General features: G+C 46.6%; 1 protein-coding gene across 1 annotated transcript; it reads right to left on the bottom strand.

Moving 5' to 3' along the window:
* Nucleotides 1-6,275: 6,275 nt before the first annotated feature.
* Nucleotides 6,276-14,550, bottom strand: NCALD (neurocalcin delta; the record flags this gene model as incomplete). Its single annotated transcript, XM_081996748.1, has 3 exons — nt 6,276-6,893; nt 7,189-7,294; nt 14,173-14,550. The coding sequence occupies 3 exons, from the start codon at nt 14,548-14,550 to the stop codon at nt 6,796-6,798; spliced, it is 582 nt and encodes a 193-aa protein (XP_081852874.1). The 3' UTR covers nt 6,276-6,795.
* Nucleotides 14,551-15,723: the final 1,173 nt, after the last annotated feature.

Raw genomic sequence — 15,723 nt, 5'->3', positions numbered from 1 at the left:
TCAGATTGAAACTCTGGTTTTGTTTTTTCTTTTTCTCCCAGATACTAATAAAAACTATTTGGTTGCCCTGGAAATGGGAATAAGCTAATGGCAGGAAATAAAAAGGAGGTGGTGGCAAAAGAACTGCAAGTTGTCCCCCAAACAACCACATAGGACCCATTAATCTTCCCTTTGAGTGCAGCCAATTAACAGCACAAACGAAGCTTAGAACTTAAGAGGATTTTTCTCAGGTGGGTTCACTCATCATCATTATCCCGTTTGGTGGGGGAACGTGAGGCCAACCCTGAATACTGCTGAAACCCCCGTCCCCAGGGAGGAGAAAACCAGAGGTCACACCCTTGACACGTGTTTTTGACAGATGGCAGGAAGAGTTTCTGCCTGACATTACTGTGCCAAAATTATCTCTTGGTCGACAGCATCTGGGTGCTCCAGGCAGCATAGGGGCACCACATGCTGAATGGTGACGCATGGAAGATACTGCTTCTGCCTGGAAGAAATCATCTCTCCAAGGAATAAACCATGGGAGCGGAGAGAGCACCGGTCAGGTTCAGTCTGCAGTGTATCAACAAACTCATACGCAATAATAAAAACCACATTGTTCCAGAGGTTCTGTTTGTTCTTGAAATGTTTAATACTACTGTTACTTAATACTAGGAAATAAATAGTGTGGTTGGCAAGGTACACACAGGAGGGCCGAAGGCTGGGAACCAAAGCAGAAGCTGTTCCATCTAAGTGCATCAAGCCTGGCTCCTCCAGATGTCAAGGGTTGGTGTTTGTTATTCGTTGCCGGAGAGGGTAGGGATGGCAACCGGGAGGTGGGCGCAAAGCCTCGCAGAGCCGGGCACCCTGAGCGCCTGCCCTGGGAAGGTGAGAACATGTTTGGTATAAGATCAGGGCAAGAGGGGAAGATCTAAGACATCTCTCGGCTGCACAGTAAGAGAACACAATGGAGAGGGTGGCCATGGCGAGCTTTGGGATCTGGGAAGCACTCAGCAGGCTGTAAAAGCTCAGATGACCATGTCTGTGGCAGGACCCAGAGTCCCTAGCCCGAGAACATGGTGACGTGGGGATGAAGCAGCCCACGGACTGGGCTGTCGCAGAGGAACTATTCTGCGCTGACTGTTGCTGAGGAGGAGTTTTGCCTTGCAAATTCAGATCCTGATCTAAAGACAGTGATACCTTACGGTTTTTCATTTTTCTAGTCTTTTCACATTGTTCACTACAACCCAAGCTCTTTTCTGCCATGTTTATTGTGCATTAGTCAGCATTTTACACGTGATAGCTTAATCCCAACCATACATATTAAAATAACACTTATGACCTCTGGGAGCAATGAGGAAACCAAATCTGTACATTGCAAGAAGCCCCTCACATCTGGCCTTTCCAGCTGTTACTTGTTAAGGATATCTGAAAAGCTTTATATCTTATCCTCTGAAAATCCACCCCGCCCAACAACTTCTCAGGAGCCACAGCAGCAAAAGCCAGGCTGCAATAAGGGGGTGCTGCTAACTGAGACTCCCGTGGTAGACAGGGATGGTTTCTGCAAGGATGAAGAGATTGACTTTGCATCCAACGGATCGTTCGGCTGCTAGGAATGCCAGAGGCACCCAGCGGCTTCTGCAGCCCCTCAGCGGCGGTCCCCATTTCTAGTGTCACTGTTTTTCACCCCAATTTGTAAACCCTGCTGCTTTCCCCCTCCATGTGCTTAAAACATAGCTGTTCTTCTCACCTTCCCCAGGCTGCAAAATGGCACCTGGGCTTTGAGAGTTGGATGGAGCTTTTCCTTCTTGGCTACCGTGACTGGGAAGGAAGATCAGGCAACATTTTGCCCTCAGTTACACTTAAGAAATGCCACATGTTCTTCCTGGGATCTGTTTGTTCGGCTTCTAACCAGGGCAAGACAAAAGGCTCTGTTACTTATATGTAAGAAAGAGCAGAGTTATTCTACTTCTGCAGCTGCATGTTCATGCTAAAAGTATTTAAAAGCGTATTTTGTCAGCGCCTCTGACTGAGTGCAGAGCAGAGAGAGCTGCTCAGCTAGAAGGTGCCATTTCTGGTCTAGCCCTACCTCCGAGCACATCACACCCCGAGTCCGACACATCGCTGCGCTGTATCTTATCTGCCTACTGCACAGTCAATGGAGCTCCCGGCGTGGCTCGACTGTCCGGCGCTTGCCAGGTTTCTCTGCGTTTCTAAGCACAAGCTCTGCCCGCGGTACCAAGGAAACCACCTTCCCCCACTTTGAGACTCCTACATGAGGGCCCGCTGGGTGAGACACGGAGCAAAGAGTGCATCCGAACGCTTGTGCAAAGGGCGGGTAAAATATTCTTCTCCACTGGTCTTGCACCAGTTACTTGACACCTGATTCCTTAGCCCAGGGACCATCCCACCACGGGGAACTGGGGGAGCACCGTCAGAAAGGCAAAAGGAGGTGCTGGCGTAGCGGGTGCCCAGGAGGGTTTTCGGCCAGCCCCCGCCTCCGCTTGTTTCGCTTGGTGCTCGTATGCTAGGCTTCAAAAGGACAGCCTCTTGAAGGATGCCTCCTTTGCCCTGACCGTGCTACATCGCTATCGTCTTGCACCTCCACCAGTGTTGCTAAAAAAAAAAAAAAGCGTTTTAAAACAAGGGAGACAGCTGAGCTCAGGGCATTCACTCTGAGGCAGGGGATTCCCTCCCCACCGCCACGTGTCCCCAGGGACCTGCCAGTTGTCACTGTGTTCCCGGGTTCACATGTGCTGAGAGACATACGGCCACGGCCACGTTCTCACTCGGCTTAGGCTGTGGATTAGGGCTCAGCGTCGAGTTACCACAGTTCACTCTTTCCATGAGTCAGCGGAGCCGAGGTTTCTGCCCACGTGTGTGCTTCCACCACACCGCAAATGAGCCTTAGCCTGGTCTGCAGTGAAAGAAAATTAAGCTAAGCCGCATTATCGCACGCTTGCCATCAGTGAAGAGAGCACACGCTGACAAGTCCGGGGGCCCAGCCCGTGGCGGCAGCTATTAAACTGTGGGGACCTGGTCGTGTGTGAACACTTCTTGTGCCAGCGTGCAATACTTCTGCACATAGACCTCGTCCGGCTACACAAGTTACACACTTCTGCCTTACTGTTTTAAGCAGCAGTGTCTAGAAAACTTGGAGGCTATGTTTTAAAACTGAGAACAGCAAAGGACAAAAAGTCCCAACGATAAGGTAAAAATCCTACAAGCTGCTGAGAAGAGCAAGAGGAACAGTACAGCTCCGTGTACCGCGGGAACATCCACTGCTGTGAACTCACAGGGCTTTGAATGCTGTTGAAACACAGGTCTTTCTTCAGTCCCTCCCAAACCACAAGTGCTCACAGAAACAGATGCATGCTGGTTTTACACGGGTTGTGTTCCCATTTCCCTTCCCAAAGCACCCTGAAACAAAGACAGGTTGCTGCAGATAGCACAAGCCGTAGTCCTCACTTCACATCTCCTGGCCCAGAGTTTGGCAAGCTGACTGGGAAGGCCGGATAAATGGGACTGGTATTTTCCACGGATTCAGTCTACACGTGGAATTAATTCATTTGGAAGGCTACCTCTTTCACATGCCACTAATACTGGAGAATGCATCTGCAAAATTGAAGAGAGGTGATGTGAAATAGTACGTGCTGTCTGCCATCCTTCCTGTAGGGGAATATTGCTAATGGATCGCTCGAAAGTGTCTAACTTGCTGTACTATTTTATACAGGGTAGATCATTTTGTCTTCAAAAGGTTTATAAAGGCAGTTATGATTGCAAATGCAAATGGCAGCAAAGCAGAAAATTGCAGTCCGAGGCGCAGCGCACCCCTGCTGTCCTGCTGATCTGAGGTCTGCAGGTGCTTCTATCACAACTCCAGCTATGGATCTCTTTTAATATACCTCCAGAGGACGATAAAGAACGGGATAGTTAATAATTTAAAACAATACCAATCGTCAGTGGTAGTCAAGTAAAAGAATAACCTTAGTTCACTCTGTAAATGTTTATACAATAGTCTTATCTCCAGCTAAGTCCACTGCAGCTGGAGGCTAATTCTTATTCTTCCAGATTTTGTGAACTGTGGAAAGAATTACATCTCTGCTGGCCTGGGGTCACGTCGCAGGTTATGTTTTCAAACACGTGTTGTGCAGTATTGAGACATGAAGCAAGCCTGGCCCTAAAACTACTGAGCAAAACCAAACTGAGATTAGGGCCTGGGCCAGGAATATCCTATAAAACTAAAAAGAGATGGAATGCAGTCGCTTAAATAAAAGGCAACGTTTTAAAAGTTTCAGTCACATGCAACTACTTTCACGAACGTTAAGAAGAAGATGGAACTGCAGAAGGTACCCGAGTTCACCTTCAGTAAACGCCAGCTTCTGGAGGTCTGTGCTGCTCTGGGTCCGCGTGCCTGCACCGAGCCGTAGGTTGGAAGTTCAGCAGGGTTCCTCCAGCATCACATAGTCCTGCCCGCGGCTGGTGGCGCGGGAGCACCCCGGGGGCGGCGGGACTGGCCCTTCCCGCCTGGCAGAGGGGCTGTTGGTCAGTGCATGCCCACCCATTCCTGCAGCGATCCCCGGCGCTCTGGCCAGGCTTGTCCTGCTGAAGAACACTCAAAGCACTCAAAAGCTCAAAGTGCTCGAGAGGGGACGTTGAATATACATGAGGTGATGGATGTGGGAGAGAGGACCAGAACTTCTCTGAGTAAAGCAGAAAATTACTTTGAAGAAGGTAGGCACAGGCTCTCCTTTGAAGGATTAGATTTACGCACAGGATGTCTAATGAAAATTAGGGAGAAACAGATACAGAACATTTCCATCAGCTGGAAGAATTGGTGCAAAATTTGCCAGTGATGCTGGTAACAGGTAAAAGCACTAGGTATTGCAATCTGTTTCTGTCTGTGGTTGGTCCTCTTTTGTTTCCTCACTCTCCCCCACACACTGGGGAATTTTGATTGATGTAATGGGAATATATCATCAGCTGGATCACTGTGATCATTTGAGGCAAAGGTGGGTCCCTGAAGACGTTTATTGAGTGCAATTAGCCACTCATAATAATTTTAGTACAACTTGATTAACAATGTTATTTTAAATTTATTTTTATTTTATTTTAATATGCTCTGCACTTCACAGCTGGCAAAGCAAATGGTATGGAAAATTAAGTCTAGGATTTTTTCTCTCAGTTACTGCACATGCTAGCTAGTGTTCAACAAAAAATTATTCATACTTGGCTACTTTTTCATGACTCCTAATTAGTACCTAGCTAATCATCATCTGCAAAGCAGACTTATTTTACTTAGTTTGTTTTAAATTAAGGCTACTGGGGATTAACATCTACAAGGTCACTTGACAAAACGCCAGCCTTGCCTGTCAGACAGAGGTTACTCTAACGAGCTCACAAATTCCCAAAGCTGTGCACTGCCCACATGGGTACCTCTCCAACAGGATCACAGAGCAGACTTTAGCTAATGACAGATTAATGCCAATTTAGTCAGCATAATGCCTCCTGTCGCCAAAGCTTTCTGTTGCAGCAGCACTTGTGAAGTCCCTAAGAAATCCCACGTATGTGTACTAGCTTTGCACACAGCAACTTTGACCAAAGGATAAAATTTTGCAGCAGCAAATTTCAGAACTCCTGCGTCTAGGTGAAAAGATAAACATTCATTTCTCTCAAGAGCTGATCTTTTTTTTTGTTTTAATTTTTTATATATATAAATATACCATAAAGCGTACCATTTCCTCGTTTCAGTACAGATTTTTCAAACTTTACTAAAATAAATGAAATATAAATGCTACAATTTTATGTTTAAAACAAGTTTTGATGACAGCCTTCCCCTAAGGGCAGGCCCAGAAACTCCATTAGCTATGTGGAGAGAGACAAAAACACCCCAAAAACTTCATACTACGTAAGAGCATTCAGAACAGCAGATGTGCCTCAGCTGGAGCTGCGTGTCCATGAGTTCCTCACGTGAATGCCCACTCTCCTTAGTAGAAACTGCTTTATTACTAACCTGAAAATTTCACATTCAACATGTATCTCCCTAAAATTCATTGTCAAGACCCAGTTTTCCATATCTGTGTCTGCCTTTGCTGACCCCAAACAACAAGAGGCATCATCAGTTGTGGATTTGGGGATCAGGATTGCAAATTGCTGAATTTTCAGATAAAGCCACGTCAAATCAACCACTGTAATCTTAGGAAAAACCATCCATCTTTGTTTTTTCCCTTCTCCTTCATAACCTGGAAAATGTTCACAGCATTGAAACAATGAGGCGTAGGAGCAGGGATGCGGACGATGCACCCTGCACCCCTTTTGCACTTTCGTACTTCTTCCTGATCCTGTCTTTGACCTTAACTGGTGCCTCCTGGACAGGTGAGGAGGTTCCAGGTGAATCCTACCCCACCCATCACAACCCCTTTGGTTCAACCTCTACTACACTTTCAGGTCCTGCGGGTGAATACTCAGCTACTAAAGCAGCAATCTAAAAATCTGTCAGTGTGTCTTGCTGCCAAGGGTTTTGTTGCTGGTTTCCTCCTCGTCAACGCGTACTTTCCAAAACAGACACGTTAAAACAAAAAACCAAAATCTTTAAAACAACGATAACACCACAATATCTGTTTAAAACAGTACTGCCCGTGCTCTGGACAAATTGTTAAGAGCAATTCAGCATTCTTATAATTAATCCACAACAAAAGAAGCTATAAGATGCCACAAAAGAAGGCATAATTGGCCATACAGAGGCAACACTACCATGAATGTTGTTTGGCAAGGAAAAAAAAAAAAGCAGATACATAATTCATCCAAAGGACGGGTTTAGAACTGCCCGGCGCTGCTGGGATCACACTGCAGGAGACGGACTATGGATGGATCACTCTTGGCGCCTCGGATGAACTCTTCCAGAGAGAGCTTTCCTAGAAAAGAAACACGTCTGCTTAGCACACATGCTGGGTCGCAGCACACCTGCCAAGCCTCTGGACAAGCACAGTGGAAGGAAGCTGGGGGACCCCAAGGAAAACCCCTGTGAAAGCAACCCCATGAGGCAAAGCCCTGCCTGCCTGCACCCCACTGGCTGTGGACGGTGGTGGCTTTGCCTGGGTGGCTGGAGGAGGAGTGGTGGGTTGGAGGGGTTGCTCCATGTGGGCAGGACACCCCAGCCACCCAGCACAGGGGCAGAGGTGGCCGCCCCGGCACCTGGAGGGTGCCTACCGTCACGGTTGGTGTCCATCTGGCGGAAGATCTTCTCTGTCCTCTTCTCTGGTGTCGACTCGTCTTCCGGCATCTTCATTACAGAAGAAACCATCTTATAGATTGCCTGTGTGACATGACAGGAGCAAAGAGCTTGTAAGAAACACATTATCTTAACGCAGGGGTATGATTATCTCCTGTTGACAGAAATAGCCAGAAAATATCCCAGGAACATCGTCTGGGACCTGCTGTCTGGATGCTGAAGGGAATTGAGTGGCACCAGTGCATGCAGCTGCCCTCTTCAGTGGGCTGTTCATTTATGAAATACTGTGTTTCCTTATTTAGTCACGGTCAAACACAATCTGGATTTGGACCGAGGTTACATTTTTCCTTATTAAAACAGTCTTCAGATGAATTTCTCACTTGTACAACACATTAGGCACAGGCAGCTCCCAATGCCTGGGGAAATGGCAAGACTACCGCGGTCTTGTCCTGCGCTGTGGTGTGCCTCCATGCTTTGGCCACCCAGGCTCCGTCCTCACCGCCCTCGTCCCCTCATTCTGCCTTCACTTCCCCCCATTCTCCTTTCTTTCCCCACTTGGACAGAATCCTGCCTGCGGGAAGAGCAGTGACTCACTCCCTGCATTTGCCATGTCTCACAGATAATGAAGACTTGACCAGCAGCAAGGTGGCCTTTTCATTGAGGGTTGGTGCACGTACACAGCTGAAAATACACATTCAACATTTGCTCCCCAGAGAGCAGATGTTCTGGTCCAACATAGCCACCCATAGTTCTCTGCACGGGCAAATCCGTTAGTCACATATGGCATTACCCACCTCTAAAAGAGAGGCAATATTAATTTTAAAACAAGGATAAGTAGTTGTCTCTGAACGGGTTACCCAAACGTTGCCTGCTAATGTGAGCATCCAGTACCAGTAAACAAGTGTTTTGTGTGTCAGATACCTGTACGGTGCCACACAGCTGAGAGAACAGCCACAGAGCTGCAGGGTGATGGTCTCGGGGGAGCATCCCGGCCCTTCGGAGAGGCAGCACACCCCAGCCCAAGGCAGCGTTGCCCTGGTCTGACCAGCTCCTTCTGCTTCCCATTGCAGCTCGCTGGCCTCTGGCCGATGGGCGCTGCACTGGGCTGTCACTTTGCCCTCCAGCCCTGGATTGTAGATGTGGATCACTTTCTTCCACAGGTTCAAATTCTTGTTTCCCCTCCAACATGGTGTCTGCAGCCACCAGTTCATAACTTAGTGCAGACTTGATTGCTTTAGCTATTTGTTTTCCTCTTCCTCCTGCTCTGGGAGGGGAAGTCCTTGGTGCAAGCCCAAGATTGCTCACTGGATCTTCCCTTTCCTCTTTTCCCACTCAGGAAGGCACTCTGTCTAGCACGTTACCCTCATCTGGCCCAGGGTCCCCACGGGACGGCTCCAGGAACGTGACTGCATAGATCCACCAGCTGGAGGATGTCGCTAAGCAGCACAATTTTACACCCAGGGAGCACCTGCTTCCTTGGCCATCTTGCTGACTTCTCCTTTGTCAGCAGCTCACCTTTCACATCATCTGGACTCTAAATAACTGGAAGAAAGTTATGCCCGAGAAAGGTATTTGCCTGTTCAATTAATTATCCATCGCTTATGCTCTGCACAGTCAAAGTCTGCTCTCTCAGTTATGTCACCAGCACGGTGGCCGCAGATTTCCTGGTCTGCCCTCTGGTCAGTCTGTAATGCTGGCTATGGACCTGAGCAGGGGAACAGAGGAGAACATTTCTGCATGAACTGCTGCTGGCTGAGTCAAAAAGTGGTGAACACGCTTTTAATCATCATCTCCATCATCATCATGATTTGCACTGCAGGAATGCCCAAGGGTCCCAAGAGAATGTGGGTGCCAGGGTATTGGGCAGAGCCTCAGTACAGGCAGGGATGCTGTCCACACAACCATGATCAGCTGATAACCAGGAGATCAGAAGAAGGGATGAACATGGAAGCACATGAACATTGGGATGAGGCAGCTGGGGGAAGCAAGGAATAGGGGAAGAAAAAAAAGGAGAGGGTGGATGGCAAGAATTTACACCTTCCTCATCCTCATCAGCATGCAAGACTTGCAGGGGTCAGAGCAGAGATGAGGCTTATAAATCCACCAATGTTTAAGCATCTTAAGCTGTCTGGCTTTTGTCTGAGGTAGGAAGAGAGGTGGAGGGGTCATTCCCTCACTCAGGGTGAGAGGACGGTGAAGCAGAGAATCTGTATTGAAAGTGTGGGAGGAATGGCCCGGATTGGGAGTGCAGGCGTGTTTACTCTGATCAAAGTAACCATAGTAAGAATATGCAGATTTCTGGGACAAAAAAACCCCAACACTTCAAGATGACTTCATCCTACAGGATCCTTTTCACAGAAGCGTGTGAAGGGAATAACAGATGAGATATTCTAGGAAAGCCAGATGGGAATAACATAGTAAGCGTTCCTTTCATGCTGAAAATGGTTACTCTGGACAAATTCTTATGTCCTTACTCAGAAGTTCAGTGGGAAGTTTTCCCAAAGTAAAAGCCAGCTAAAGCTGATTAAGAATCTTGAGACTTGCCCCATATTAATTCAGCGCAGCTACACAGAGCTCTTTATCGCACGTGTGAAAGAGCAGCCTTTCAGAGGAAGCTGGTTTTGTGTGATAGTGATGTGGAGCTGGGCTGTACTAGCTCTGGGCTGTAACCTGGGACCGGAAGGCTGGAGGGGCTCCACTCCACATGGACTACAACTCCTCGGCCTCCCAGCGCTTGGGCTGAAAGCCATCGGTGGCATTCAGCAGGAGAAGGTTTGGAGGTGGCTGTCTACAAGCAGCCACCTGAGTCAGGACAGTCTTTGCAGGCGGAATTCTGTCAGAAGGGCTTCTTACAGATCCCTGGTGCCCCTGAATGCCACCAAGAAACTGTGCCTCCAGAGCCCTGTGTGCATCACTGGAGCAAGCGCAGGCTCCAGCTTCATCTGAACCGGCTGGTTGCCTGCAGAGCTCTCCCCTTTGATTTTCCACCTGCATGTGGATGAGCGGCGATGGGTGATTTAGGGCAAATCTCACTCCTTTGCCCATTCGCACAGGTTTTGCTCCCAGCTGCTGGCTGCCACTGCTGCGCTCGGGCCAGAAACCCTGGTGGGGGCTGCACTTCCCTGCTGTACTTGGTGAAGTGTCAAAGAGCTCCTTACCGTGATGGCAGGAATGACAGCACCAATTTTGAGGCAACGCTTTTTACTCTGTTGAAATAAATTTTGACAGCTAAAAATTTCATGGAGTGGATAACTGGCCTGAAAAAATTGCTTTCCTCTCAGTCCCACGGGGTTTTTTGACACTGTCCTTACTGAGAACTGTATCAGCTTCTGCTTCTTCCCATATCAGCTTCTGTTTCTTCCTGGCTTACAAATGAGCTAGCCCAGCAAGTGAAACACAAATGCTCTGTTTGTATTAAATTAGAGGTGTTATTCTCATCTCTTGGTTCAGTATTCTTAACATGCCTTATGACTCCACATGGTTAAAAAATGTACACTTAGAACAAGGTTTCCATCTCTTATTTGAAACCTTATTTTAAGAGACTCTCGCCAAATAGGTTTCCTTTCAACAAGGGGAACAAACAAATCTTATAGCTGGTTTGCAGCTATTTTTGAGTGGACTGGGCTATTCAGGTTATAGGTGAACATATGGGAGACATGAAAAGCATTTCTAGAGCGAAAGAACCTGAGAGGATCTCTGGCGAGGCCTGTCAAGAGGGCGGGCTATGGAGCATCCTCCCACAGTACTTTGCAGATGTGCTATGCCTGGCAGATGTAGCAGCGTCCTGTGCACCTTCTCTCGTTAGGCTCTGCCATCGTCAGCCCACCACTGAAGTCCGTCAGGTTGTGTGATCCTCCAAGCTGTGCAGCCAGCTCCATGTGGATAGCTCATGTGTGTCTCTAAGGAGGGCTTTTTGGAGACTTGTCTAGGGGAAGCTCATGAGCAGGCATGTGAAGGTGAGTCTGTGATAAGCTATGTGCACTATCGTAAATGGAGCTTAAAGGAATGGGGGTGCTTTGCCCTCTACCCTCCCCTTCGCAGAGAAAACGGGCTTCAGAATGGTTAGGGACCATTCGTGTTCATCCCTTTGGCAGCTGGCCAGTTACCAGGGCTCCTGCGGGACACGAGCCACCTTAGCCAGGAGCTCTGCTCTCCAAGTGCTGCTGCCGCTGCTGCCACAAGCACCGTCTTGCTGTGCTGAGCAGGGGCGCGATGCCCGCGTTGCCTGCAGTGGTGTTGGATTAGGCCAGAGCGTGAGGAGGAAAATGCAAGTAATCACCAGCATAGCAGTGAAAATCACTACGGAGAAAGGACTTCCAAAGCACAAAGAAAAGCAGGCTGATAAAGAAGAAAAGCATGCCTTGCCCCTGTGTTATTCAGTGATATTCCTTGCCCCCCCCCCCCGCAGTAATAGGGGCAGTATTTTTCTGTGAAACTAAGACTTTTGGATTGATGGTGTTTCTTTTAGGACTTATTTTAATGTATCGTTTCATGCAAAAATCCCAATGAAAACTTAATAAATCCTGCTATATCAATATGCAAATGTATGCTAGATAAGGGACTTGTAATAGGTTCCTCTGAGACATATATCAGAGATATAACAGAGAGTTCTGTTTTTCACTATCAGAAAGACAGTGACAGCTGAGGGCCTCCAGGAAGACATTTGATACAGAATCCTGTCTTTCCTTATTAAAAAATAATCATCTTTCATAAATGAAAGTGATAGTTGTTAGCTGGTTTTTTATAAGTCTAATCATTCTACATCAAAGAAAACTCTCAATAAAGCCAGAAAATGTGCTCATCTACTTCAGTTTCACGTATGAGCTGAACACATTTCCAGAGACTACACAACAAATCCTGCCCCACAGGGAGGACTCACGGGTGACCAGTGTAATACAGGGAGATCACTATGACTGTAAAAAACTGGAGGAAGAGAACAGGGTGAGATCCACAAGCACATTGCCTGATGGGAAGCTCCATGACAGAAAGGGCAGCTTTCCTGACTCTAAAACCACTGATTGTCCATGGTGCAGAAATGACTGTTGTTCAGGCTTCTTAGGCTGTTTCCTTCCATAATAAATTTTTGTGCGGTCCCTCAAGACGTGGGGTGAGCGTAAATGACAGAAAGCATCACTCAGCTGAGTTTCAGGTGCCATCTGAAAGGAGGAGAGAGCCAAACCTCCCAAGAAGCGTAATGGGAGGGCTGGAGGGCCAGGCTGAGGGCTGTACGCGGCCGAAGTGTTGCTCTGGGTTGGATGTACAAACTGACAAAATGTTGCCCTACGCTGATCCCTAAACTGCAGTTTCATTTGACGATAGCATCACAGTTGTAAAGGACGACACTAGGATTTAGCACCGACATGACCGTGAAGAGGAGGCAGAGCATTTCGGCCTCTAATCGTGCCGGTGGGCAGATCTGGGGCAACTGGCAAAAGCTGCTGGTTCTGCTGGTCCTTGCCTGGCTCGCTACAGAGGATCCAGCCGCTGATGCTTTCATTAAGTTTGACATGAACACATTTGTGGCATTGTCCTCCGTGTTTATAAATCTTCTGGTCTTGGGGGTTTGTTCTGCCTTTCAGCGCCGAGGCCTTCCCGGGCTCCTCGGCAGCAGCGGGGGGTCCTGTGGTCCCGGGGGCATCTCCTCCTCCTGGGGAGCAGGCGCTTGCTCCCCTTGGGCTCCGTGTGTTTGCTTTGTACTTTGCTAGTTCTTCTGGGATTCTCTTTGTTTTCTCATGAGGAGAAATACAGCTAGGAAAACTGTAATTGATAGCCTGTTTACCCTCCCCGGGGGAGAGGGAGATTTGTAAGGCACAGAGTATCTTCTAACGCAAATATTCCACGGGGTTTGTTGCGGCACGGAGACAGGGAGGTCTGAATGCAACCCTACTCTTTAACGCAGGCACAGGAACACAAAACAGTAAGTGAGAGACGACACAGCAGCCCTACATTTGCAGCTGAGCTTTGTATCGGGTCCTGTGGAAGCCGTGCAAGCGCTGGTGTTTAGTTACTGCTTGGAGGAGATGAGAAGAGCCCTGGTAGAAAGGCAAGGGCACCGCAATTTAGGCTGACTCCATACACACAGTTTGCCATTATAGCCTGTAATTTGTGTGCATTCCTTTCCCTTGCACAAATATAAATTTGAATAATACAGTACATAGATAGCATTTCAAAATTTCCAAGGAAAGAAAGGATCTTGATAACAGCCTTTTTTTTTTTTTTTAAACAGAGCTGCACTATACAGGCTCAAGCTGTTTAAATACACCACCATATCACAACTGTTTTAAAGCTTTCAGTAGAGTGATGTGCCTCAAGGGTAAAAACACGTTAGAGGAAGCCAAAGTGAGGTGGGACTCCTACTAACACCACAAGAAAACGCATCCAAAGAAGCTGTGTATGGAATAATGAGGTTTATCTACACTGCAACTTAATGTGAAGACAACTAGTATGATACTAAGTACACAGACCTTGCTGGAATTAGGCAGACAGACATCTTTTGAAATATGTGAGCTGGTTCTCCATAACAACATGATTTCAAAGTAGATTTGTTTCTTATGGTGGAGGGAGCCTGCCTTCCTTAAAAGTACACTACTTGGTTGATCTAAGATACCTACTTGGTCTAACTGTAATTAATTGTAATTAATTGACAGTGATTTTCCAGAGACAGAATCACATTTGTCAGAAGGTTAGTTGCTGTGCTGCTGCCCGACAGAACTCCCAAAGGAGAGCTTCCCCAGCGTGTTGCTCAGGAAAAACTTGTGATGTATATCAAATGCTGTAGTTTGAATTGCGACACAATCTTTGCCAAATGAAATAACATTTTATATTCAAACAGTTACACAGAGAACCAAGAACATAAACCCCCAAATGCTGCCAAAGTTTTTAATTCAGTGTCTAATTGCAACATTGCTTCATAATTTGCTTGGAAGGAGGGAGGCCAAGGGGTGCCTCTGAGCAGCACATACCTGCACGATTTCCAGCATCTCTGACTTACTGATGTAGCCGTTCCCATCAAGGTCATACATGCTGAATGCCCACTTCAGCTTTTGCTCCAGTTTACCTCTTGACGTTACGCTCAAGGCTATGATGAATTCTCTGAAATCTATTGTTCCGTCTCCATTGGCGTCAAAAGTGCGGAATACATGTTCCGCAAACTTAGAAGCGTCCCCATAAGGGAAAAAGTTCCCATATATTTTTTTAAACTCCTCCATAGATAAATGTCCGCTTGGACAGTCTCTCAAGAAGCCTTTGTACCACTCCTGGATCTCATGTTCTGTAAAGTCTGTACTTTCTAGCAAATCTTGCATGACTTCAGGGCGTAGTTTGCTGTTTTGCTTTCCCATGTTGGTGTCAAAATATTAACTGCAGAGGAAAAACAAACACATGTTTCATTGTCATTATTATTATTATTATTATTATTATTATTATTATTAAATAGCTATTAGCTTGGCGGCTGTAGAAGAACAGTGTGCTGGATTCTGAGTTTTCTGATGATAGCTCACTCTCGGAAATCAATCGAAACTTTGGGCAGCATGCACTCCAAAGTGTATACTCAAAGTATACTCTGAAAAAATTAACAAACCTAATCTACATGTTGGTTACATTATCTTTTCACAGTCTGGAGAACTGTAACTACATTGAATTTATTGCCATTCTACTTTGCCTTTGAAATCACGAGGTAAGCAATGGGTGTTGTGAGGTGTAGCTGACTGGTAGCTGGGTGTTGCAACACACCCTCTGTCCTGGTCACCCAACAGTCTCAAGAACCTGACCTGAATGAGATACATTTTTTTGTACCTCTAGTGGAAAGCAGGTTGCTACAAAGGGCAGTGTTCACTTGGTCTTGCTCCAAAATGGGACCAAGGTGCATCTGCAGCGTACACTGAAATCAGGGGGGCCAAAGCACTTCTAGATATAGCTTTATAGCCAGAATCAGAGCAACCCAGAAGTTGCCTCTCGTTTGGCATGGACCAATTCCCATTTTAGTTCAAAATGCAGATAAAATCTGAAAAGATTTTATCAATGGTGGATTCCCCCACCCCAAACTATTATTGTGTTTTTTAATTCTCCTTGTAGCCAGAAATTGGATCTATTGCTAAGTAATAGTAATCTGGGTGGTCACAGCTCTTTGAAAAAAGAAAAAAAACTCTTCAAAAAAATGAGGAGGAGAAAAAAAAAGTACCCAGACAACAAAATTGGAAATTCATTTCCCTTAAATTAACCATTAAAAATATTATTGTACATGGCTTCTGTTAAATCACCTTAATTACATTTATTTAAGGCAAGTTGCTACATATCACATTGTGCAGCAGATTTACTAATGACTGATGCCCTTTGGGTTTTAAGTTTTGGAGCCTGAGTGTGTTGGCTTCAAAAGGCAACATCATCAGTTTTGCTGGAAGCTCAGCATTATACCTGAATTGTGGGAAGTTATTCTCTATCGACAGAAACCTGCCTGAGAAGTTGTCAGATGAATGACAGTCACAACTAAAATCTGCTGTATGGATAACTTGAGT

The sequence above is a fragment of the Phaethon aethereus genome (genome assembly GCF_964289735.1).
Source record: "Phaethon aethereus genome assembly, chromosome: 2".
NCBI classification, from domain to species: domain Eukaryota; kingdom Metazoa; phylum Chordata; class Aves; order Phaethontiformes; family Phaethontidae; genus Phaethon; species Phaethon aethereus.
This window is presented reverse-complemented; position numbering and strand designations above follow the sequence as displayed.